Below are 22082 nucleotides of genomic sequence, written 5' to 3'. Positions count from 1 at the left end.
AAAGCAGCGGATGTGGTTGACTATGAGCAGTTTGGGCGTACGAATCTTTGCGGGGTCACTCCTTTTCAACTTGTTTAACATTGTTTTAGGATGCACATATCGCAATCTTGTCTTGTAAGCGTAGATATCCTACTGTTTGCATCGCGACCTTTGCCGAATGCATAGATCCTCGCAATGTGGGTGAGATCTCGAGCGGATCCATTTCTAAACCGTGCCTGGCGTGGACTCTGCGAGCATTTGCCCAGAAGAAAGAGAGAGACGAAGCATTACGCGATACAAAAGATAAATCATAGGTCCACTCTCGCATTGTGGGCTTGCTATTGTTTGCTTCCATTAAAAACTCGATAGATGTTGAGAGTTCGCGTGTCTGTTTTGACAAGTTCAACGAGCGAAAACCATGTCCACGACTGTAGACGCTTGTTTTCTAAGATTATTGCATGATCAAGTCCATATCTCAAGATCATTGTCATACGGAAACTTTGCATTAAGTTGCGCATGAACCAGGCAAAAACATCGCAGCATAAATGCCATGCTCGTTTCGGACTTAGCTTTTTTGCATGTTTCTCATGCGAAAGCAGCAATCCGAGCGAGCAAAGTGAAGCAATCCATGGGACAGTATTCCGTGTGGCACCGTCACTTTCCGCATTGATCCTTTCTTCTTTCATTCGAGTTTAGGGCACAACAAAGCTTTCAAACTTTGCAAGATCATTCATTGTGTGTGGAGTAAATTGTCATGGATTGATCACCCCAGGGCACAACAAAGCTTTCAAACTTTGCAAGATCATTCATTGTGTGTGGAGTAAATTGTCATGGATTGATCACCCCTGGGCTTGAGTTCTTATAGCTTTTCATGCCAGGCAGGATCATAGATCTATCACACTAACCTATGAACATCAGTAATTACCTATCAAGTTCTCACAGAGATCTTGCCTGGAGCGTTTTCCTTCTTGGTGAAAGCCTTGGCAGCCTTGGCAACCTTGGAAACCACCATGGACTGCCCCATGCAAACCTCCATATGCAAAACCTCCGCCACCTTTACCCCGTGGTTATTACTGCCCCCCACGACGCTACTCCCACCATTGCTGCTCGCGTTGCTCATCCTCTCGCTGTAGACCCGCCAGCCATCCATGGAGCTGCTGTTCTTGACCGTGGGAAGAACCTGGTGGGGATTCGATGGATTCGCTTGCTTGGCACCCAGGCGCTGGTAATTCGCCGCGTTGGATCTCATGGCGGGCGGGGAGCACGCCGTGGCTTTCACCTCGGCCAGGGCCTTCCTCCGCGGATTTGGAGCCGGGCTTGGATGGGGATTCGAGGAAGAACACGATCGAGTCCTCCTCCTCTGGATCGCCCCTGTGGATTTGGGATCGTCCCCTGTTTCCGCTGGAACTGAGATCACAGCGTTCTGGCTGGAGGAGGAATCGGATTTGGATGGCGGCCTCCGGACGACCAGATCCCCATCGGCGACGCGGAGATTGTTGCAGCATGTCGAGACCTTGGATTCCGACGCGGATCTCCCCAAGCTGGGCTCGATTTGCGCGTCAAGCTGCTGCTGGTGCTGCCGGCTCCCAGCTCCCGCGGAGCTGCTCCTAAACAGGAGCTTGAGGCGAGAGGAGGACGAGGAGGATCCCAGCTTGGAGGAGGAGGAGGAGCTCGAGTGATTCAGGGGCTCTGTCTCGATCGAAAGAGAGGAGGAGGAGGAGGAGGAGCGCATGAAATTGAGCGTGAGGAGATCCTTCCATCGGCTGCTGGCGGGCGATTTTGGGGGTACCTGGTGTCGAGGAGGCTGCGATTGATCGGATTCGTGGGTGCTGGTGATTTGGGCGATCTCGGCATCGCTCCCAATGCTACTGCGAGGCGCCTCCGCCTCCTCCGCGCCGCTCACGGCCGCCGCCGCCCTTGGCGGAGCCGCAGCGCTGCGATCGATCGGGAGGAGCTTGCCGTTTTGGATGAGCTCCACGCCCTCCTCGCCATCCGCCGCCCCGCAGCGCAGCAATGCAAGCATGCCGAAATCGAAATCGGCCGAGGATGCGGAAGGGATCAAGGCCGGATCCTTCCTCGCCGACGATGGAGTGAATACATCAGACTGGACGAAATCCCTGGAGAAGGACAGCCGCGGGCTGCCAGGCGCCCACAGGACGCTACCGCCACCGCCGCCGCCATAGCCCTCCTCTTCCAAAATCGAGGAATTGCCCATTAAGGCTGCACGACTTGATCGAATTCGCTGTGCACGACTGGATCGGATTCGTCCCCAGGGAACGAGCGCCTGGGGTTCTTCCAAGAGTGGCGAGAGACGCAAGGAACTTCAGAGCAACGCCAAAGACACGATCGCTACAAAAAGAGCTAGGCGAAAATTACGAACGCCCCAAGAACTCCACTTATTCCGGCATAGCGCCGGAATATACCACCTCCTCAGCCAGAATATACCTCTCATGCAGGACATTCCGTCAGGTGTGATTAGTTAACTGTACTTCGAAAGGCCTTTTAACGTCTCTTTTAACATGGCGGGTTTACAAATTACAAGAGTCCTTCCTTTTTACTTTATTACGGCAAGGGCGTACACCGCGGTGAAAGGTAAAAGCCCCCCCTGGGCCGATCGATCCCGAATCTCAACGAGGTCATGCGCTCTCACCACCGTTAGTTTTGGGAGCTTCCGTACGCCATTGTCATGTTATCGTGCTATGGTTCGTAGACAGACAACAACTCTAAGTTCTAGAACCTCAGGACTATCCTACCGAGAAGTCCAGCCAGGGGTCTTCCGTACGGCCCCAGATTGACCTTGGAAAAAGTTTGCCTTGAGTCCTTGACGGATGATTGATTGATTGATTGGCAGGAGAGAAAAAAATCTTTCATCCATTCCAATTTCCACGCCAACACACACATTGTCTGCCTGGGCTAAAAGCTATAATATGCGAGCTCTTTGAGAAGAGCTCCTTTTGCGTGAGCGAGGGTGGCGTCCAAGATTGTGGATTTGGCCATAACAGATGGAGAAAGAGAGCCTTTTGTTTTGTCCCCACACTCTGGGCCTAAACGCGGCGCGGTGCCAACCAAGCCATGTTAGATACAGAGATATTCTAAGCCTTTATTTTTCCTTTTAGTTCCTCGCATGCATGGCTCCGCAACTTTTTAAAGGCAATTAGGTTAGGTGGCAGCTATACACAAACATTACACACGTCCACGAAACGCCAAAGGAAGATCGACGTGATCGATCGGCCGACGAGGGGTGCCTTTTTCCAGGTTGGGCCCTGAGGATTATCAAGATTAAAAGTTGGCGGGATTCCACAACAAATTATCTCAAAGATAGCATGGAAATATTTCGTGATCGGAGCCCTGGTTGTTGTTGCTGCTGCGGTTGCGTGAAGCCAGAGGAGAAAAGGAGTTTCTACTTTCTTTTATGAATCTTCACGGAATGGGAAGGAATGGAAAGTGGAGGGTCTCGCTGAGCAGAGGGTGTGTCATGGGCATCCCGCGTTTTCTGGCTGGTCTTTACATGTGAAGGATCTCCAAAATTGCTATAAGATATTTTTTTTCAGTGTTCTAGAGTTGAAGGGTTCCAACTATCTCTCTCTCTCTCTCACACACACACAAGAATAAGAACAAGAAATATACACAAGAACGAGAGATTTAAGCTGACTTTGAAGGATGCCTATGCTTGTTTGGATGGTGTCGTTTGTGGCTTCTAGAAACGTTTCGTTTTCGCGAATTTATAGCTTTGCCGACCACTAGCGAGCGAGTGGGAGAGCGGCGGTGGCGTGACACTTCAAATATCTTTGCGCGTAAACCCGGGAAACGAAGATAATCTCATGTTCCATGCTAACTAACCGAGTGAATGCTCAATCGAGTCTCTCCTGGCCCAGGAAATAAATGAGAAACAGTATAATTCCTAAGTACAAGTCCTGGAGTGATTGCGTGACAGTAAGCAAGCTATGGATGGCGCTGGAACACCAAAGCCAACCCGCAATCAATCTCCGCGATCGATGAATGAGACGAAAGAATCAAAATTCATGGCTGGCTGGCCGGGCCCTGGCTGTTTGCTGCTGCTCTCCTGGGATGAGATATTATCAAAAGCTCGCATTCGGCAATATTCTCTCCCCTTTCACTGCACAGGCCACCAGCAGCAGCAGCACCAACAGCATTGACTGAATAGTAGAGACGCAATCGCGAAACGAAACAAATAAATGCTTCTTCGTCCCTGTTGGTCCCAGCTGAAGAGAATCCATCGGTTTTGTCAGGATGAGAGAGTACTTACTTTGCCTGTCCTTGTGCTTGCGGGAGTAAAATTCCTAGAGTATAGAAACAGCATCCACGACCTTGGTGTGATAAAAGGTGATACTGTAAAAATCAGATTTTGAGCAAAGAATCGATAGAGAAAAGCTTACTTGCGCGTCGGAGATCACAAGACCATACGAAGTCTCGAGGACACACTGCAAAGATGAGATAAAGAAGCTGAGAGTTAAGAAAACCGAAAGAAGAAAAGAATACCGTTCACAAACATGACTCCGTGTCTGATATCTCGGTCGAGCCTTCCACCTTTTTCAAGCTGGAGATGGAGTTTTGGTGTAGCTTTCCTCGTTTCATCCTCGACCAGTGGCACTCCTCACCGGGCCTCCTCCGGCTCCGACTCCGTCTTGGAACGCTGGGCTCGCTCAGCACGTCTTCGCTCCTGTCCATGCCCTCAGCCGTGGCCACGGACTCCACCGGCTTTTGATCGTCGTCCAGGACCAAGCTCCTGCTCGCAACCGCGTTGGAAGCTCGGAAGACCTGCGATGGAAACTGGCCGTGGGGTGGCGAGCCGAGGAGCAGCTCGTTTTGATCGTCTCCCCGCCTGTGAGTGATTATCGTCGCCGGCGCGGGCTTGTCTTTGTCAAGGATCTGCTGGAGCTGCCTGGGATCATACATGCAGCTGGGCCGGATGCCTCCGGGTGAGAGCGCGCGGATCTGGAGCGCTCGCATGAGCGCCGCGCGACGTAAATCCGGGGGGTGGCACGGGTCGCTCGGCGATGGTGGAAGCCGGCAGCACTCGGACTCGTGGAGGTGTCTGGGCAGCGAGGACGTGGGAGGAGACGAGTTTAGTGATCGAGAGGAGGAGCGGCTGGGCGACGTGCTCACGGACATGAATTGCTCGTCGCCATCGTCGGACATTGGAGAATCGAGAGCAACATGATCCTCCCTGGTAAAGCAAAGCAAAGATCTCTCTCCCGAGAAAGAATCGTATCGAACTTTACCCGAGATAGCTACGAGCAGACGAGAAAGATTTGGCAAGCACAGCTCCTGGATCGAGGGAGTCGCCAAAATCCTCGTTCTCGTCGGGAATAGCAGCACTGGCGATATCAACGTCCGCGACTTTCAGTCCATTGAGGCAGGAGGAAATCACCTGGAAGAACAAGGAAAAAATGCAGGCCAAAAACTATGAGAGAGATATTTTTTTCCTAAGATTGGAGCTCGTACCTCGGTGAGATATCTCTTGTTGGAGTAATAGTTGTCGAGGTAGACCTCATCGTCACCCTCGCGAATCCTCTTCCCCATCCTGGAGCTCGCGGCTGTGCCATCGATCACCATTGCCGACTGCCCTAGGAGATAGCGAGCAAGGAACCATCCCAGCCGTTGATTCCTTGGCTGCCATCAACGGCTAAGCTCGTTGCCATCTCCGCCGTCCACTCCTTGCTCGCGATACATGGCGGAGAGCATCACGTATGGAGCAGCCATGGCGTCGTCCGCCGCCATAGCCATCTCCACAGCTCCTCTTCCGCGGGGGAGATCGCCGTGGCTCTTGCAAGCTGCCACTAGAGTCCTCCAAGCGATCAATTCCTCCGACTGGAGATCCAGAGCTTGGATGAGATCCTGCGCGTCGCCCAGCTTCCCATTTCTCGCTAGCAGATCGAGCATGCACATGAAGTGATCGATTGTGGGATCCTGCCCATAGTCTTGGATCATAGAGAGGAAGAGGCGGCGAGCGATTTCTAGCTTGCCGCCATGGCTGCAAGAGGAGAGCATGCTGATGAAGAGAACAGGGGTTTGGCTCAGACCCTCCACGGCCATGGCGTGGAAGAGCTCCATCGCCTCCGCGGGATACCCATTCCGGGCATAGTGTCCAACGATGCTTGTCCAGGGGATTGAATTGCAGCGAAGAATTCGCTCGTGGATGAGGAGATCGAAGCACGCCCTTGCGAGATCCATTCGCCCACATCGCCCGTAGAGATGGATGAGAGCGTTGGCCACTCCCAGTCCCAGTTCCTCGGAGATGATCCCTGCCGCAGTGATCTCGGAGTGAATTCTCCGGCCCTGGGCGAGATCCAAGAGCTGGGAGCACGCTTCCACGGCCGCAGCAAACGTGACGCAATCGGGCTCCATCCCCGCTAGATCCATCGCCAAGAACATCCCTAGAGCCTCCCTGCTATGCCCCGCGTGGGCATACCCGCAGATCAATGTGTTCCAAGAAACAGCGTTACCCTGCGGCATCCGATCGAAGAGGGCCTTCGAATCTCTCAGATTCCCGTGCTGGGCAAGAGCTCCCAGCATCGTGGTCCAGGAGACGATGTTCTTGCTGGGCATTTCTAGGAACAAAGCCCAGGCCTCGTCGATCTTCTCGGCTTTGCTCAAGAACTTGACGAGCGCGGTGCCAACGGCGACATTGGATTCCATCCCGGCCTCCAAGATGACGGCGCGCAAGAATCTGGCCTCAGCAGCATCGATCGCCTCGAGCGCCGAGAGGAATGTGGCCCTCACTGGCCTCTCCCCGTGGAGATTCATCATCCGGAACACCTGCATCGCGCCTGGGGAATCGCCAATGCCCGCAAGAAGCCCAATCATCGCGTTCCAGGACACCACGCTGCGATCGGGCATCCGATCAAACAGCTCCTTCGCCTTCTCTGGATGCCCATTCCGGGCATACGCAGTGAACATCACATTCCACGAGACAACGCTAGGATCTTGCAGCCTGTCAAACGCCGCGCGCGCCTCACAAACTCTATCCAGCTCTCCAAACATCTGGATCAATGGATTCCCCACGCTGGCCAGGCGATCCACGCCGGATTGTGCTGCTTGGGCGAGGAGCGTTTGTGCTTGCGCCAGATCCGTGCATTGCGTGATCTTCGACGCGAGCCCTTGCTGCTCCTGGAGCTGACGGGCGCGATCCAGGGCTTGCTCTATGGCGCCCACGCATTTCTTCCTGGCAATGGGAAGAAACGAGAGTTGTTAATCCAAGACTTGACTTACATTGACTTTTCATTGACATTGTTGACCTTACATTGACTTTCAATATTGAGCTCGAAGTGGTCCAAAATTCCAAAATCTTAAAGCTTTTATCGCGCTGTCCAACCAGGAGCGCTTTGCCATTCTGCCTTGTTTGTTATAGCGAAGCGCTCCCGTGAACGATAGCACATTTAATCCTTGGCGTGAAAAAATACTGTCGTTGTGATGTAAAGAAAGAGCAAGGGGCTTAGATTCGAGCCATCGATCGCTTTAAAGCACCAATCACGGAGGTGAAAGTGAAAGAGAGAGACTCCATGGAAGATGGCTCTAGCTATCAAGTAAGTGAAGGGAGTAAAGAGGATAGATTTTTTACCATGATCGATCTGTGTGCGTTCTTCTTCTTCGTCCCAGGAATTCATCCAGAGAATCCATCCCAAGAAACCACGCTGGATCGAGAAGTTGTACGCGAAGTTCATGAATTCCTTCTCCGGATCAGGATTCGACAAGGTGAATTTAGATCGATGTGAAAACTTTCGTGATTGGTTTAGTTCTTGATCGATCAAGGACACCGCCAAGCTCTTCAGCCAGATCGATGGAAGCGCACGCACTGTTTTGGAGGTCGGGATTGGGACTGGAGTGAATTTCAAGTACTTGAGTGGAAGGAATGATCTCAAGATCACCGGAGTGGATCCAAACAAAAGCATGGAGAAGTACGCCGTCAATTCGCTCGTAGCAGCTGGATTTCGTGGCGACCAATTCGAGTTCATCCACGGCGTAAGCGAAAGCTAACTAGATTTTGCAAATTTTCAATGAATCCCCAGGATGAACGATCACCTATGATATCAAGGTTGGCGAGAAAATTCCCTTGGAAAGCTCGAGCATCGACGTGGTGATCTCGACCTTGGTACTTTGCTCTGTCACAGACGTCTCATCTACGATGCAAGGTATCCAAAAATCTATCGATCGAAGGAAAATTCGTTTTTGATCTTTCTTTTCTTCGCTCACAGAGGTGATCAGAGTTCTCAAACCCGGAGGACAATTCTTGTTCGTGGAGCACGTAGGAGCTCAAGGTAAGATCTCCTTTTCTTTCCCCTGTTTCCATAATCTCTGGATGGATCCAGATGGGAGCTGGCTCGATCTCTTCCAAAATCTTCTCAATCCCATCCAAGTCTTCTTTGCGGATGGATGCCACTTGAATCGCGACACCTTGTCCTTCATACGAAAGGCTAGATTCTCCTCGATCGACGCTCGCAGCTATCGATTTCCATCCAAGAATCCCCTCATTTCCTCCTACATTGTGGGAGTAGCACGAAAGTGAAAATAAAGGAAAAAATAGCCCTACACGTATTTAGGGTTTTCAGATCTGCGAGAATGTATGGATTCGAGGCGCTCACCTTCAACATCCATGGCGGATTCCTGGAGGCGATCGTCCGCGGCTTTCGCTCCGGGATGCTCACCACGGCCGACTACAACAATCTCTCGCAGTGCGAGACGCTCGACGACATCAAGATGCATCTCTCAGCTACGGATTATGGCCCCTATCTCCAAAACGGTGAGTGAAATTCTCTACTCCTTCCCCCAATTCGAATGCGAGGTCGCATTTTGATCGATCGATCAATTAGAGCCTTCGCCCTTGCACACGACCAACATTGTGGAGCGATGTACCCAGAAATTGGTGGACGATTACAATAGCTTGCTCGTCCAGGCCACGGAGCCGCTGTCCAAGTTCCTCGAGTATATAACGTAAGCTCTCGGTTGATAGAATCATGGTTTTATTTTTTTTCCATTGCTTAAGAATTTCGGTGCTCCTCCACCAGGTATGGATACATAATTGACAACGTGGTTTTGATCGTCACAGGAGCTCTTCACGAAAGAGATGTCCAAGAATTGCTTGAAAAGTGTCATCCCCTGGGAATGTTTGACGGGTATTTTCTTTACTCTGAACTCGTTCTTTCTATGTTCTAAGTTTTTTTTTTCTTCCTTACCTAGGATTGCCACTGTTGCCGCAGCTCACAACATGGCTGAGCTATACCGTCTTGTGCTCGTGGATACGCCCTTGGCTCCTTACTTTTCTGGATGCATCACCTCCGAAGTAGGTTCTGGAATTCTTGCTTATTAGCTCTCAAATGAACAGGACTATGCAGGACTTGGACGACATGAACATTGAAATCATGCGAAACACTCTATACAAAGCTTATTTGGAGGACTTCTACACTTTCTGCAAGGTTCGCTAATGCCTTTTTTTTCTGGTCTCTCACCACATTGCATCGGTTTCAGAAACTTGGTGGTGCTACCGGAGAGCTTATGTGCGACTTGCTTGCTTTTGAAGCTGACCGCAGGGCTGTCAACATAACCATCAACAGGTTTTTGTGAATTGTCATCTATGCTGGTTACTGATGGGTTACGGTCTTTTAGTATCGGCACTGAGTTGACTCGGGATGATCGGCGCAAGCTTTACTCGTCATTTGGACTGCTGTAAACATTCTATTTTCTTGTTACATTCTCTGGGAGTGATAATTTCTATTCAGGTATCCTTATGGCCATGAAGAGCTTGCTCTATGTGATGATCCCGACCAGGTAGATACTGCTTTTTGTCATTCTTGAGAGTTGACGATACGAACAGGTCCGAGCTGCCGTGGAGAAATATCCTCCATATCAACCAATTTTTGCGAAGATTGAATATGGCGAGAGCCAAATGCTCGACAAGGCATTTTACGAAGAAGAAGTGAAGAGATTGATATTGACCTTCGAGCAACAGGTAACTGCTCAATGTTGTGCTCTTAACTTCTAATTCTTAGAGGTGTTTCCTGCAGTTCCACTACGCAGTGTTTTTTGCATACGTCCGACTACGGGAGCAAGAGATCAGGAATCTCATGTGGATATCAGAGTGTGTTGCACAGAACCAAAAGAACCGAATTCACGATGGAATAGTGATGATCTTTTGAGGTATGCTCAAGCAAAGGAAGCGTTTATGCAAAAGCTTTGTTTTTGCAGATATGTATTTGATCGTGTTGTAATAAGAGGTTGCGCTTTGGTTCAGCTAAGCCTTGCCTGACGTCTCATTCGAATGGCTCAATGCTAAGTGGAATGTTTTTGGATGGGCAATGGGTTTGTGTGTAGCGTGTGTCTGTAGATAGGCGACGCAACGAGGATTTGGATGGACTCATTGGGTCTACTCCAGGGAAGTAGTTACGGGAGATCTTCTCTGGCGAAGAACCAAGCGGTTTGCTCTGGACCTTTTTCACTGAGATTGCAATTGACACCGCTGCTTGTATGTGCAGGAGGGCGACTGTGTGGAGAGTGGAGGAGACGAGAAACAAACGCTGGTGGTAGTAGGGGGTGGCGCTGCGGGTGTCTATGGAGCCATTTGGGCTAAAACAGCTTGCAAGCATCTCAAAGTCGTTGTCTTGGAAAGGGGACACTTTTTATCCAAGGTTCTTTTCTTGCTTTCCATTTTTGGTGAAGACCGACGCTCGTCCTGCTCCTCTTTTCCTACCTAGGTGAAAATCTCTGGGGGTGGACGCTGTAATGTTACTACGGGCTTGTTTGTGGAACCGCTGGTAAAGTATAGTGGCCGAGGAGTTTTACTCTTTAAGTTCTGGTTCCAGCCGTTGTCGCAGCAATATCCAAGGGGCCACAAGGAACTTCGTGGATCATATTTTAGAGAACACGGACCTCTTGAAACTGCTGCCTGGTTTCATGAGCATGGAGTTCCGCTCAAGGTCGAGCTTTAGTTAGTACAAGTGTGCCTTTGGCTAGCTTCTATTTTTCGTTTCTCAGACCGAAGAAGATGGAAGAATGTTCCCAGTAACCGACGACTCCGGAACTGTTGTGGAATGTCTTCTCAACAAGGCTCGACGAATTGGAGGTTCGTTTGGTCTTTTTACCGGAAATGTTGAAATTCTTGCAGTTTCCTTAAAGAGCAATGCGCTTGTGAAAGACATTGTGCCGCTGAATGGACGGTTTGATGTTCACTTCAAGAATAAGAACGAGCCATTCTCAGAAAAGTTACAAGCGGACTTTGCTCTACTTGCAACTGGCAGCTCGCCACAGGTATCAAGAGTGTTATGTTGCTAGACTTACTGAAGACAAATGATGGACAGGGGTACAAGTTAGCAAAAGAGCTGGGACATGATCTTGTTTCTCCCGCTCCAAGTCTATTCACTTTTAAGGTTGCAGATTCTAAGCTCGGAGAACTTGCCGGAGTAAGTAAGCCACAAAATTTTCTTGTTTAATGAGTTTGTTTCCTTTGTTGGATTGAAGGTGAGCTTTGAACATGTTTCTGTCGACCTGGAAATTCTGGGCTGGAATAAACGAAGTGTCAACTTGCGGCAGGTGTATATTGTTTGATCGTGATCGAACAGCTTTGCGATGTTTTCCCTTTCCAGGACGGGCCACTTCTCGTCACGCACTGGGGATTGAGCGGTCCTGCTGTGCTGCGTCTCTCTGCATGGGCAGCCAGGGACCTCCTCAAGGTAGACTACAAAGGTTTGGAAAGAGATGAATTTATTTAGTGATTTTCGCGTTTGACATTGAGGAGTTTTGATGCAGGAACTTTGTGGGTGGACTTCGCACCGAAGTTTTCCCTGGACGAAGTGAAGAAGCTGCTGGTAAAGCAGAAAACACTTTCTCCGGTAATCATCGATTCTCAGAAAACTTCCGTAAAGTTGCAAGTATGTTCTCTTCCTTCAGAGAAGAAAGCTAGATAGCGGCGCCCCTTTGGTATTACAACTAGTGAAGCGATTTTGGCAGTACCTGATCCATCGACAGGTATTTCTAGTAAGCTTTCTCTCAAACATCTAAAAATCTTTTAGGATCTAAACGAGGAGGCTGTGTGGTACGAGCTTTCAAATCGACAGCTGGGTGACTTAGCAGGCCTCCTTAAGCGGTGTTCCTTCCAAATCTCTGGCAAAGTAAGCTCCTTCTCAACCTCGTCGGATCTCGTGACAATGATCTTTGTCAATCAGGGGGAGTTTAAGGACGAATTTGTAACTGCTGGAGGGGTTCCACTCGATGAGGTAAGCTCGTCCGGCTCCAAAATCTCCGGCAGCTCTTTAGTGTTTTCAACAGGTGAATCTCAAAACTATGGAGAGCAAGAAATGCTCTAACCTCTACTTGGCTGGCGAGGTACGCGGAGCTATGAACTTAAAAATTCCACTCCTCACACTCTTTCGTCTTGCAGCTTCTCAACGTCGATGGCATCACTGGCGGCTTTAATTTCCAGGCGAGTGAGAGCCAAAGTCTCGAGATTTCTTACGACCATGGTGGTAACAAATGGTTTCTTCTCCTTTTCCAGAACGCATGGACGAGTGGCTACCTATCGGGATCAGCCATTGCGAAGAAAGCCACGTCGCGATCGTTGTAGCGAAGCTTGAAGCTTCGAGCCAGAGCCTCGCGAATATCCGTCATTAAACTGTGATTAGGGTTTCTTGGAGCAAGGTTTTAGGGTTTTAGGGGAGCGCGCGCGAGCTCCAGGTATGGCGGGCTTCACGGGCTTCGGCGCCAGCAGCAGCAGCACGCCATCGACGGGATTCTCCTTCGGCACGTTTGGAGCAGCCAGCAGCACGGCGTCACAGCCCGCATTTGGGTTTGGATTCGGCGCCACTCCATCCTCGGCTCCGGCTTTCGGCAGCGCCACTCCCACGCCCAGCTTTGGTGCCAGCAGCAGCCCGGCATTTGGGTCCAGCAGCTCCACACCAGCGTTTGGCGCGTCTCCGGCATTTGGGTCCGGTACCCCGCCATTTGGGGCCAGCACTAGCCCGGCCCCGGGATTTGGAGCAGCGACGAGTAGTGGATTTGGAGCAGGGAGCTCTCCATCGCCGGGATTTTTTGGAGCGAGTAGCAGTCCGGCGCCGGCATTTGGAGCGAGCCCGTTTGGAGCAAGCAGCTCTCCCGCGCCAGCATTTGGAGCGACCAGCTCTCCGGCATTTGGAGCGGGCAGCTCTCCGGCATTTGGAGCGAGCAGCTCTCCGGCTTTTGGAGCGACCAGCGCTCCGGCATTTGGAGCGAGCAGCACTCCGGCATTTGGAGCGAGCAGCACTCCGGCATTTGGAGCGAGCAGCACTCCGGCATTTGGAGCTAGCAACACTTCGGCATTTGGAGCAACCAGCACTCCGGCATTTGGAGCGACCAGCACTCCGGCGTTTGGAGCGAGCAGCTCTCCAGCATTTGGAGCGAGTAGCCCGTTTGGATCAAGCAGCACTAGCCCAGCCCCGGCATTTGGAGCTAGTAGTAGCCCATTTGGAGCGAGCGGGAGTAGTCCTGCGCCGGCGTTTGGAGCCAGCAGTAGCCCAGCTCCGGCATTTGGCGCGAGTGCTTTTGGAAGCCCATCACCCGGGTTTGGAGCAAGCACTAGTGCTTCTACGTCGCCCTTCACTCAGGCTGCGCCACTCTTTTCGAGCCAGGCACAGGCGGCTACATCCTCGTCGCCCTCGTGGTCGGCTCCTCCATCCTCGGGTTTTGGATTCGGAGTCTCTACCGCCACTGCTTCTTCCACTCCGCCACCCTCTCAAGGCTTCTCGTTTGGGAACACTTCCGCTGGCTCTCAGTCTACTCCAGCAACGACGCAAGCTAGTGCCGGTTTCGGGGGATTTGGCCAGAAGCCATTGACTGGAACGAGCTCGTCCTCTGGATTTGCAGCCTCGCTGTCCACACCGGCGTTTACTTCGTCGTCTGCGAGCCCGAGCACGACGCTCAGCCTTGGGAACACGAGCTCTTCGGCGGCGCCGTCTTTGTCGTTTGTAGCACCTTCAGCAACTCAACCCCAGCCTGCTGCTACGACGCCGCTCGCTCCAGCACTGTCTTTCAGCTTTAGCACTCCAGCCGCCGCAGCTAGTTCGAGTGCTGCAGCGTCACCGGCATCTCCATTGTTTGCAAGCTCTGCTGCTTCGCCTCCCGCATCGGCGCCAGCTCCAGCTTCGACGCCTTCTATCTTTTCTACGCCGGCTCCTTCCACTTCAAAGCCGCCCACAACCAGTGCAGCTCCGTTCGCGTTTGCAACGCCAGCAGCAGCTCAATCTTTGGGAACCACTGCTAAAACTACTGAAGCGGGTACGCTATATCCTTCTGTTGTTCACAATGTTGACGGTCTTTCTTCATGTTATTCTACTCCCAGTGTTGACAACGCCTGCAACAACAACACAGGGAGGTTCCGGAGGTCTCCTTGTTTCATCTGCGGCAACAACTACGTCAGCTTCTATAGTACCTGCATCGACACCAGCAGCCTCTGCGTGAGCTTGCTCATTTTCATGTTGTTTAGCAATAATATGGAGGAATGCTTTCGCAGGACCCCGACGGCTGAAAAGACTCCCAAGTTCCCATCAGAGATTGTTGGAAAAACTGTGGAAGAGGTGTGCTATTACATTACTCTGAGCAGCTAACAGTTTGTAAATCAGATTATAAAAGAATGGACGTACGAACTTCAAGAGCGGACGGCCAAGCTTCGTAAACAGGCTGAGGCACTTGGGGAGTGGGATCGGCGGATTATCAGCAACAGGAATGTGCTCATAAAGCTCGAGGTAAATGAGATTTTGGCGAGAGTGTTGTCTTTAACCCGTCTTTTCTTCTCAGAGTGAAGTTGCAAAAGTCGTGGAGTCACAGCATGGGCTGGAGCGCCAACTAGAACTTATAGAAACACATCAGCAAGAGGTAAAAGGATTCCCAACAATCTAACTCGTAGATGTCCTACTTGGCTGCAATTGTTATCAGGTCGAGAAAGCTCTTGAAAGTATAGAAGAAGAGGCTGAACGGCTCTACAAGGACGAGCGAGGACTCGTTCTTGAGGACGAAGCCACAGCAACTAGAGATACAATGTAAGTGTTCTTTCTGCGTGGAGAGATGTTTAGCTGATTTCTTTCGTTTCTTCTCTTGCAGGTTTGAGCAAGCAGAATTCATCGAAAGAGAACTGACTCGAATGGGTGAGCAGATCAAGGAAACCGTGGAGAATATCAATGCGAGTCAGGTACTAGAGAGTTTGACAAGTTTTGATCGAGGCAATGATGATTTTGTTGTTTGCTAGGGTGGGGACATACATATGATTGAAAATGCTAGTCCACTCGACTTGGTCGTGAGAATTCTCAACAACCAACTAACTTCACTCGTTTGGATTGATGAAAAGGTTTATCTCAGGTTTTCGACTCGATGCCTAGATTGATTTTTATTTCCAGGCTGCGGAACTATCCGCGCGAATCCAGAAGCTTTCGGACAATGGCATGACTTTCAGCACCAGAGGCTTTACTCCTGGGGTCAAATTGAGAGGAGCTTAGACTGATTTTGTTAGAACCGATAAATTAGAGCAACCATTGCTGATCACTTTGAATCTTTTACTTCGGAAAAAATAAAATAAAATGTTTTGATAAGCAAAAATTTGAAGATGGTAAACCATTTATAATAACTTAACAATAATATAATACACTATAATTACTCTATGTGGTTATAAAATGAGATTTAATAGAACTTTGAAACATATAAAAGTTAATGGAGATTTTAGATTTTATGATTTGTAAATAGAAGTAAAAAATAGTTTAGTAATGGAAGCTTTAATTGTTAATCTTTCAATAATGTTTTAACTTTTTACAACAAAATGAAGACAAATAAACTATAGAAACCTCAAAGCCAAAAACGTTAATTATGATACTTGTGCAAAGGTGAAAATCTTAAATAAACACATACTTAAAGAGTACATTTATCTTGCCAAGTTTCTTTAGTAAAATTTTATTTTTAATAATATTATATCAGAAGAGCATTCAATGAAAAAAGATGGAATACAATAAAGTTAAATTTATGTGAGAATAATGAATAATAGTGATGCTATTTAAAATGTATTTTATGTCTATTTCAAATTGTATGTGATTTGGGTGACCACAATACAAAAGAAGGTTAGGTAATAGTATAGGATAATTAGTAGAAATACACAATATGCCAATGTAAAATTTTCTTGTGAATTATCTTTATATGAGATATAAAGTATAATATTGAGTTGAAATTAAAAACTAAAATGATTTATCAATGTCTATTTCAATTTGTTGTAAAGAGCAGGATTTCACAGCATTTAGTTTCAAATGCTAACATTTTCAAATTTTATATCAATGGATCAGTAAAGAATTAAAATAGGACAAAGAGATAAGATCAAATTTATGAGGCTAAAAATAAACAGATTGATTATAAAAACCTTTACAAGTAATGGTTAAATATTACCATATTAAACAATGGCGGCTGAAGTTCAAACTCTTTCATTGCAACGCACCCTCATAGCAATCAATTTCTTTGTCCGTGTAGAGAACCAAATGAAGAAGGGATCTTTTTCTCCAGGTTCTTGACCCAGCTCTTTTTTCTTGCTAATTGCGAATTGGAAGGGGCCAAGAGGCCCAACCTTGAAGGATAACCACGAGCACCAAAAAGATTAAAAGAAAAATTTATTTGCTAAATGTAATATTCTAATATTATATATGGTACACTTTTTTTGGTAATTATTTAATAAAAAAGCCTTTATTGGCTGGCTACCCAAAAGTGAATTCCAACACGCCAAGACGGCCAAAGTAAAGCCCATTTTGTATGCTCTTTGTCTGGAAACGATGAAATTTTTTGGGAACTTACAGTGGCATTGACCTCTAGAACCACCTTTCAAAGCTTCTCTCACCTTCAAATGAAAACCAAAATATAAGAGCAAAGTTCCAAATTTATGACAAGTTTTCTTACCACTTTGGCTCCAGCAGCAAAGACAAGCATCCAGCACCTTGGCTCAGCTCCACTACTTCCCCCCAAAGTCTCAAAAAAATTGGATGGATCCACGCAAGCTTTCTCCAAAACTCTAAATGCTGCAAACACCTCTGGAGCTGGGATTTTCTTGCTCTTGGCAGCGGCCTTTAGCACCAAAACGCTCTCCTCGACTTTGCTATCCGAACGATTGTGAAAGAAAGCTTTCTAGAATTTCTATACGAGTGAAAATTTACCTTGAGATTCTCCAGTCGCAACCCTGGCATGAAACTTTCTAGTTCTGGTACTTCTAACTTGCCTGTCCGCTTTGAGAGCTCCAAATCCCAGTGTACTATGGCGAGGAGAGTAACTCCCAAAAGATAAGGGCATAAAGCTAAGATCCTATAAAGATATTAGAAGTCAGCGAGGTCCGTCAGGGGTGCTGGAAAGCATGGAGCATTTGGGATTTTATTAGATGTATGGGTGTGTGCTTCAGATGCTGTGTGTGTGTGGGTGTTTTTAATTTTGTTTCACGCTGTGCAAATATACTTTGTAGTCCCCCTGTGACAAGTCTTCAGGCTGCGTCAGGTAAGCAGCAGCGGTTGTTTGAGTTGGAGTTCTTTTTGCTAACCTGCCCTTGGAGTTTTACTTTTTCTTGCCATCTTACTTTTTTTCTCTGTCTGGTTTGTATTGCTGGGGAACTGTACTTAGTTTCTGCAGTTCTCCTTTTGTGTTTTATGAAGTTTTTTCTGTTTGCGTTTGTCTCTGGTGACGAGCGCTTGTTCTCTGTCATTACACTTATTGTCCCACCTAGCTGCGACACTTTGAATTCGGGACTCACAAGATTTTGTTCTTTTTGCAGTTACTTGCTCCTACAGCCCTTTGTCCTTGGAAGATAAGAAGCTACTGGACGAGTTTTTACGGGGGATTTGTTCTTAGCCGCGCTCAGTAATGGCGTTCCTGGGAGGAGACCCTCACTTTGCTGCATCGTTTGCATGAGCAAAGGACCAATGCGTTTCACAAGGTCTTGGCTGCTGCCACCCGGTTTGCAATGCGAGTGAAGCAGGCAAAACGAGGACACTCTTTGCAGAAAAAACCTCGTCAGACAGGAAGCTCCCACTCACAAACAGCACCTTGAACGAAATCTTCATGGCCATGAGGTATTTCTTTATGATGCGAGGTTCCAAAGCGTTCCACTCTTCTTCTGGACGTACAGCCTCTCCACGCACAGCCCAATTGAGAAAATTGGATGGCGAGCTTTCTCCAAAAGGAGGATATGGGAGTACAATGGTTTCATCAACATTGCTTGACTACTTAGCCTACTATAGCTTTTGAAATATATATTGCTGATCTGGTATTAAGAATGGTTCTTTATCTGTTATCCAGAAAAAATTCACGCATATTATTATTACATCACTTCAGAGGTGTTTGCAACATTTAAAGTATTATATATGGCAAACAATTTGTGATTGCAACTAGAAAATATATATATATATATATATGCATAAATTGTTAACACATCTGACTCACAAAGTAATATTTTGAGCACAACTTTTTTCTTATGCATAGGCATGTATTAGTGTCAATTATATATGCATAACAGAGTCTAAATTAGTGCCATATATGTGATTTTTTATGCCAGTTTTTTGCAATAAGTAAAGAAAATTTTGTATAAGTGAGTGTTAAATTGAGAGAAGGTTACAAAATGAAAGATCCTATCGCTTTATTTGGAGTGGACTAGTGTACATTGCACCAATATCTCAAAACTATAGGTTAGGAAAGGGTATCCCCTCAAAGAGTGTTGTTGCAATTTAAGCACTTCTTGAAGAAATTCTCCCCTAACAAGGGATTTAGCAAACTAAAAGATGCAAGATATAAAGTGAGTTAGGAAATGATAAAAGCTACATTAGCTCATGTTTACTTGGAGCAAGTCTCGCAAAGAAGACTGGAGCTAATTTTTTCCATGCATTTCAATATGGAGTCACCTATAAAGCTATCCCGCCACATCTAAATCATGGTTTTGATGCAACTTCTGTTTCACAATATATTGCAAGCTAGAGCCTTAAGGCATCTATTTACAAAGATTCATTTATGCTGGCAAGTGTTTGAAGAGTCTAAATAATATCACGCACTTGGTGGTGTTATTTATGTGTGTAAGGAGATTTTATATCACTGGCATACTTGTGTCAATGAATAAAGGAGGACCAACTCTTTATAAATGCTACTGTAGAGCAATTTTATAATTTGGCCAGCTTAAATACATACGTGATGACTGGGTACGGAGTTTAATGAAATAAAGATGGACATGATGAATGTGTGGGAAGGCCACAATATATTATTTTTGTGTGGTTCCCCAGTTCACAACTAGGTGAAAATTATGCCTTTTTATACATATCAATGATAATGTGCCTATAGCTAATTGAACACTTTTGGAGGGAGGTGTGGTGCATGGTAATGGTTTTTTTGTTTCATTTTTATGAGCATAGATTTGTGATGTATTGATTGTGATCATCATCTCTCTTCTCATTGTTCACAATTATAATTCACTTTTCATGGCTATGGCTCATTTCTCATGGCTATAGGTCATTTCTCACTGTTGTAACTCATTTCTCACAGCTTAGAGGTGTAACACGCTCTAATATATGCACTGTGCTTGAATCAATCAGTCTTGCCTCTCATTTCTCACAGTTTATTTGTAATAGCAAGTGCAATTGATTGGAGTGCAGAAATAAACATTTTTTTGGGTGCTTGGGGTATTGAATATGATGGTTTTTAGCATTGTAATGATTTGTTGCACTACAAATTAATAGTATAAACCTTTTATTAATGGGTTTTTGTTTCTTGGCTTAAGTTTACTGGTTGCTACAATGATTATGTTGTAGTGCATTGCAATGCAATACTTACATATAAATAAGTAACTAATTTATACCTATTCCTCTCCAATGCATATATGTTTTTTAATCTAGATTCTTCTTTCCATAGCCAATGAGTTGATAGTTTTACACCTGTATTAATGACATGCACCTAGATATATAGCTATAGTATGGCATTGTTGAGTCTAAACATTCATATTGCTTCGTTGGTGTGAACATACCTCCAAGCGAGTCCCCTATTAGTATATTTTGAATTTTGAAATGCATGTGAAGTTATTCAGCTCATTTCTTTTGTAGAATATTGAGAATTAAGGCATTATTATACTAATTGAGGATAGTTGCATGTGGGGATACTAGTATGTTTATATCATTTATATACCTCCACATATTTATGCTTATATGTGTTTTTTTTTTCTTTCCAATAGAAAGATTCATGCTTTATTGGACTAGACACAGTTTAGTGGCAATAGTTGCTAAGACACATATTTGAGATTAGAGACCATATCATCCTCTTTTCTCCTGACATAACAAACATGTGCGTGTGGGTTTTCCATACAACCCTCCTCTATTGCAAGTCACAGAGCTAGCAGCACAAGTGGAGGATGATATTGTGGAGGAAGGTGAAAAGGGAGTGGTAAAAGAGCATTTCACTGTTATAGAGATTGCAGAAGAAGAAGTGCTGGATTCTGAGAATGTAAAGGAAGCAACTCTGCAAGTGCAAGATCACACATGACGGAGTTGATGTCACTACAAAGGTGTGATAAACATCTATGACATATAATCTTAATAGATATCCTTTACTTCTTTTTAGTTATTTTTTCTTTATAGGGTTGGTGCCACACACCTTGTAACACAATTTTACATTGCATAGCATGAGGTGGTGAATGAACATAAACTAATGGTTGAAGGCAAAGTCATTAACAAATGTGAAGTGGTAGAAGACCCTCCTTATAATGTTATGAAGAGCTTTCACAGCATATGTGGTATTAACCCTTTATTCTATAATGATTTACCATAGGATAACACCACAAAGTAGAACCTAAACCCTCTATGTGCCCATATGCCACGTGTCTATAGGACAATGGTGTGGACCAAGGCCTTTGGCCATTGAACGAAGGAACAGTGTCAAATTCCCAAACATGGAGCTAAGAAGTGATGGAATCGGACCACAGAGCAACTTTTGAGCATGCAACCCAAGGAGTAAAGGGATAGGAGCCGAAGCAACTTGGAACAATCCTAGAGCATCCAACATCCCAATGCCAGGACCAACATGCAAAACGGAGCTAAACGAAGTTTGGCGCTATTTCAGCATACCGATGGCCTAATGCAAGAACATAGGTACTTCACTAGCTAGCATGGTGTGGAACTTGGGCTTAAACCCAAGTCGGACACAAAACAAGGACAAGCACGCAAGCAGGAGTTAAGCTATGCCTCAGGTTAGTCAACCATGCCCAACTTACCCACTATCCCTACTATACATTTAGAACCCCCCATACCTCCCCTCTTGAGGAACACATGCTTTGGGCTTTTACCCCAAGCCTCTCTTAGTATCAAGAGTTAGTCTCTAGGATAAGTTTGAAACTTATTAAATATGGAATGTCCCTAGATTGCGAATTTGGACACGGGACAAACACCATTGTGTTCATGACAATCTCTACATTCCGTAGATATGCCAAATGAGCAAATCTGGATACTTTCCATAAATAGCATTTGGGACCGAATTGAGACTAACACAAAAGGCATGATAGCGAAGGTGTTTGGCAGACACAGTAAGCTATCATCCAGCGATATTGAGGGACTAATCTCAATACGCAAGGGTTCTTGCCAAGCCAATGCAAGACAAAGCAAAAGAGAACTAAAAGCCAGGCCGAAAATGGTCAACTAGAAATACACAGGAGTTCTTACCTTATATTCATCTGGCTAAGTACAGATGCTAAGCCCAATTTACTAACACTTGGACAAGAGGGGTTGATAAAAGGAACCAGCAATACCGACTTTCTGCCATTGTGGTAGTAAGGAAAAAGTGTCTGTAAGGACTGGCCAATAGATAAATTTCAATACCCAAAGTCACATTTGCAACAATTTTAAAGTTTAGATGCCAAAAATGCAATAAACCATGCAACATAAACACGTTACAAACAGCATACAATCTTGGTCAAGAGTGATTTCCTGTAGTAGTTGTGATTTTTTTGCATAGAGGGACACTCTTGATAAATGAATATTCTTCATGATTTTTTATGTGTGTATATATATACATATATATGTGTGTGTGTATGTATGTATACACATACATATATATAAGACTATAATATTACATCTATATATTTT

General features: G+C 46.5%; 7 protein-coding genes across 14 annotated transcripts in view; 4 read left to right on the top strand and 3 right to left on the bottom strand.

The window, feature by feature from the left end:
• Window positions 1–3785: 3785 nt before the first annotated feature.
• On the bottom strand, window positions 3786–5667 carry LOC112348976. 2 transcript variants are annotated; one of them, XM_024682473.1, is made up of 5 exons: window positions 5446–5667; window positions 5223–5371; window positions 4480–5167; window positions 4377–4421; window positions 3786–4329 (listed from the first exon to the last, which is right to left on the bottom strand). In XM_024682473.1, the coding sequence occupies exons 1-3, from the start codon at window positions 5554–5556 to the stop codon at window positions 4483–4485; spliced, it is 945 nt and encodes a 314-aa protein (XP_024538241.1). In that variant the 5' UTR covers window positions 5557–5667; the 3' UTR covers window positions 3786–4329; window positions 4377–4421; window positions 4480–4482. The 2 variants fall into 2 exon arrangements, with proteins under 2 accessions (XP_024538241.1, XP_024538242.1); XM_024682474.1 differs by having other exon boundaries at window positions 3786–4307.
• LOC9655731 (pentatricopeptide repeat-containing protein At2g13600) lies at window positions 5620–7332 on the bottom strand. Its single transcript, XM_002977299.2, has 2 exons — window positions 7316–7332; window positions 5620–7165 (listed from the first exon to the last, which is right to left on the bottom strand). The coding sequence occupies exons 1-2, from the start codon at window positions 7330–7332 to the stop codon at window positions 5620–5622; spliced, it is 1563 nt and encodes a 520-aa protein (XP_002977345.2).
• Window positions 7268–8529, top strand: LOC9655730 (methyltransferase-like protein 7B). The gene is made up of 6 exons (XM_002977458.2): window positions 7268–7526; window positions 7600–7695; window positions 7753–7962; window positions 8036–8132; window positions 8196–8258; window positions 8310–8529. The coding sequence occupies exons 1-6, from the start codon at window positions 7503–7505 to the stop codon at window positions 8504–8506; spliced, it is 687 nt and encodes a 228-aa protein (XP_002977504.2). The 5' UTR covers window positions 7268–7502; the 3' UTR covers window positions 8507–8529.
• LOC9655729 (probable V-type proton ATPase subunit d) lies at window positions 8524–10238 on the top strand. 2 transcript variants are annotated; one of them, XM_024682470.1, is made up of 11 exons: window positions 8524–8740; window positions 8811–8931; window positions 9006–9113; window positions 9178–9280; window positions 9333–9413; window positions 9466–9551; window positions 9604–9663; window positions 9717–9765; window positions 9812–9946; window positions 10002–10134; window positions 10183–10238. In XM_024682470.1, exons 1-10 carry the CDS (start codon window positions 8560–8562, stop codon window positions 10131–10133), a joined length of 1056 nt encoding a protein of 351 aa, XP_024538238.1. In that variant the 5' UTR covers window positions 8524–8559; the 3' UTR covers window position 10134; window positions 10183–10238. The 2 variants fall into 2 exon arrangements, with proteins under 2 accessions (XP_024538238.1, XP_002977503.1); XM_002977457.2 differs by having other exon boundaries at window positions 10002–10232.
• A 59-nt stretch (window positions 10239–10297) lies between these two features.
• LOC9639169 (uncharacterized protein YtfP) lies at window positions 10298–12615 on the top strand. Of its 6 annotated transcripts, XM_024682461.1 has the most exons (16): window positions 10298–10411; window positions 10470–10622; window positions 10689–10748; window positions 10797–10910; window positions 10969–11056; window positions 11099–11241; window positions 11292–11393; window positions 11452–11523; window positions 11577–11676; window positions 11740–11822; window positions 11881–11958; window positions 12003–12101; window positions 12156–12206; window positions 12259–12315; window positions 12371–12412; window positions 12485–12615. In XM_024682461.1, exons 1-16 carry the CDS (start codon window positions 10346–10348, stop codon window positions 12551–12553), a joined length of 1377 nt encoding a protein of 458 aa, XP_024538229.1. In that variant the 5' UTR covers window positions 10298–10345; the 3' UTR covers window positions 12554–12615. The 6 variants fall into 6 exon arrangements, with proteins under 6 accessions (XP_024538229.1, XP_024538228.1, XP_024538227.1 ...); XM_024682460.1 differs by having other exon boundaries at window positions 10809–10910; window positions 10969–11241; XM_024682459.1 differs by having other exon boundaries at window positions 10969–11241.
• Window positions 12616–12627: 12 nt separating this feature from the next.
• On the top strand, window positions 12628–15552 carry LOC112348970 (nuclear pore complex protein NUP62-like). Its single transcript, XM_024682451.1, has 9 exons — window positions 12628–14238; window positions 14303–14417; window positions 14474–14537; window positions 14583–14705; window positions 14758–14835; window positions 14896–14999; window positions 15061–15148; window positions 15206–15304; window positions 15354–15552. The coding sequence occupies exons 1-9, from the start codon at window positions 12666–12668 to the stop codon at window positions 15450–15452; spliced, it is 2343 nt and encodes a 780-aa protein (XP_024538219.1). The 5' UTR covers window positions 12628–12665; the 3' UTR covers window positions 15453–15552.
• Window positions 15553–16408: 856 nt separating this feature from the next.
• The window catches only part of LOC9639167 (pentatricopeptide repeat-containing protein At4g02750), a 12339-nt gene continuing 6665 nt past the window's right edge, over window positions 16409–22082 (bottom strand). Inside the window, exons 2-3 of the mRNA XM_024682255.1 lie at window positions 16885–17109; window positions 16409–16558 (exon numbers count right to left, since the gene is read on the bottom strand). Coding sequence (XP_024538023.1) covers window positions 16409–16558; window positions 16885–17109 — 375 coding nt within the window. The remainder of the gene's footprint in view (window positions 16559–16884; window positions 17110–22082) is intronic.

Source organism: Selaginella moellendorffii, unplaced genomic scaffold (assembly GCF_000143415.4).
Source record: "Selaginella moellendorffii unplaced genomic scaffold, v1.0 SELMOscaffold_34, whole genome shotgun sequence".
NCBI classification, from domain to species: domain Eukaryota; kingdom Viridiplantae; phylum Streptophyta; class Lycopodiopsida; order Selaginellales; family Selaginellaceae; genus Selaginella; species Selaginella moellendorffii.
Note: the sequence above shows the minus strand (reverse complement) of the source record. Positions and strands in the feature narration are given on the sequence as shown.

What these genes read in the sequence shown, in the direction of transcription:
- LOC112348976 (XM_024682473.1), bottom strand. Translation starts at nt 5,556, where the DNA reads ATGGTGATCGATGGCACAGCCGCGAGCTCCAGGATGGGGAAGAGGATT. An exon ending in ACAAGAGATATCTCACCGAG is followed by an intron (nt 5,372 to 5,445) that starts GTACGAGCTCCA and finishes TTGTTCTTCCAG; the next exon opens with GTGATTTCCTCCTGCCTCAA. An exon ending in TCTGCTCGTAGCTATCTCGG is followed by an intron (nt 5,168 to 5,222) that starts GTAAAGTTCGAT and finishes TTGCTTTACCAG; the next exon opens with GGAGGATCATGTTGCTCTCG.
- LOC9655730 (XM_002977458.2), top strand. Translation starts at nt 7,503, where the DNA reads ATGGAAGATGGCTCTAGCTATCAA. An exon ending in CCGGATCAGGATTCGACAAG is followed by an intron (nt 7,696 to 7,752) that starts GTGAATTTAGAT and finishes TGATCGATCAAG; the next exon opens with GACACCGCCAAGCTCTTCAG. An exon ending in CGTCTCATCTACGATGCAAG is followed by an intron (nt 8,133 to 8,195) that starts GTATCCAAAAAT and finishes CTTCGCTCACAG; the next exon opens with AGGTGATCAGAGTTCTCAAA.
- LOC9655729 (XM_024682470.1), top strand. Translation starts at nt 8,560, where the DNA reads ATGTATGGATTCGAGGCGCTCACCTTCAACATCCATGGCGGATTCCTG. An exon ending in AAGTTCCTCGAGTATATAAC is followed by an intron (nt 8,932 to 9,005) that starts GTAAGCTCTCGG and finishes CTCCTCCACCAG; the next exon opens with GTATGGATACATAATTGACA. An exon ending in ACTTCTACACTTTCTGCAAG is followed by an intron (nt 9,414 to 9,465) that starts GTTCGCTAATGC and finishes CATCGGTTTCAG; the next exon opens with AAACTTGGTGGTGCTACCGG.
- LOC9639169 (XM_024682456.1), top strand. Translation starts at nt 10,346, where the DNA reads ATGGACTCATTGGGTCTACTCCAGGGAAGTAGTTACGGGAGATCTTCT. An exon ending in CAACTGGCAGCTCGCCACAG is followed by an intron (nt 11,242 to 11,291) that starts GTATCAAGAGTG and finishes AATGATGGACAG; the next exon opens with GGGTACAAGTTAGCAAAAGA. An exon ending in AGCTCGGAGAACTTGCCGGA is followed by an intron (nt 11,394 to 11,451) that starts GTAAGTAAGCCA and finishes GTTGGATTGAAG; the next exon opens with GTGAGCTTTGAACATGTTTC.
- LOC112348970 (XM_024682451.1), top strand. Translation starts at nt 12,666, where the DNA reads ATGGCGGGCTTCACGGGCTTCGGCGCCAGCAGCAGCAGCACGCCATCG. An exon ending in TGCTAAAACTACTGAAGCGG is followed by an intron (nt 14,239 to 14,302) that starts GTACGCTATATC and finishes TTCTACTCCCAG; the next exon opens with TGTTGACAACGCCTGCAACA. An exon ending in ACAGCAACTAGAGATACAAT is followed by an intron (nt 15,000 to 15,060) that starts GTAAGTGTTCTT and finishes CTTCTCTTGCAG; the next exon opens with GTTTGAGCAAGCAGAATTCA.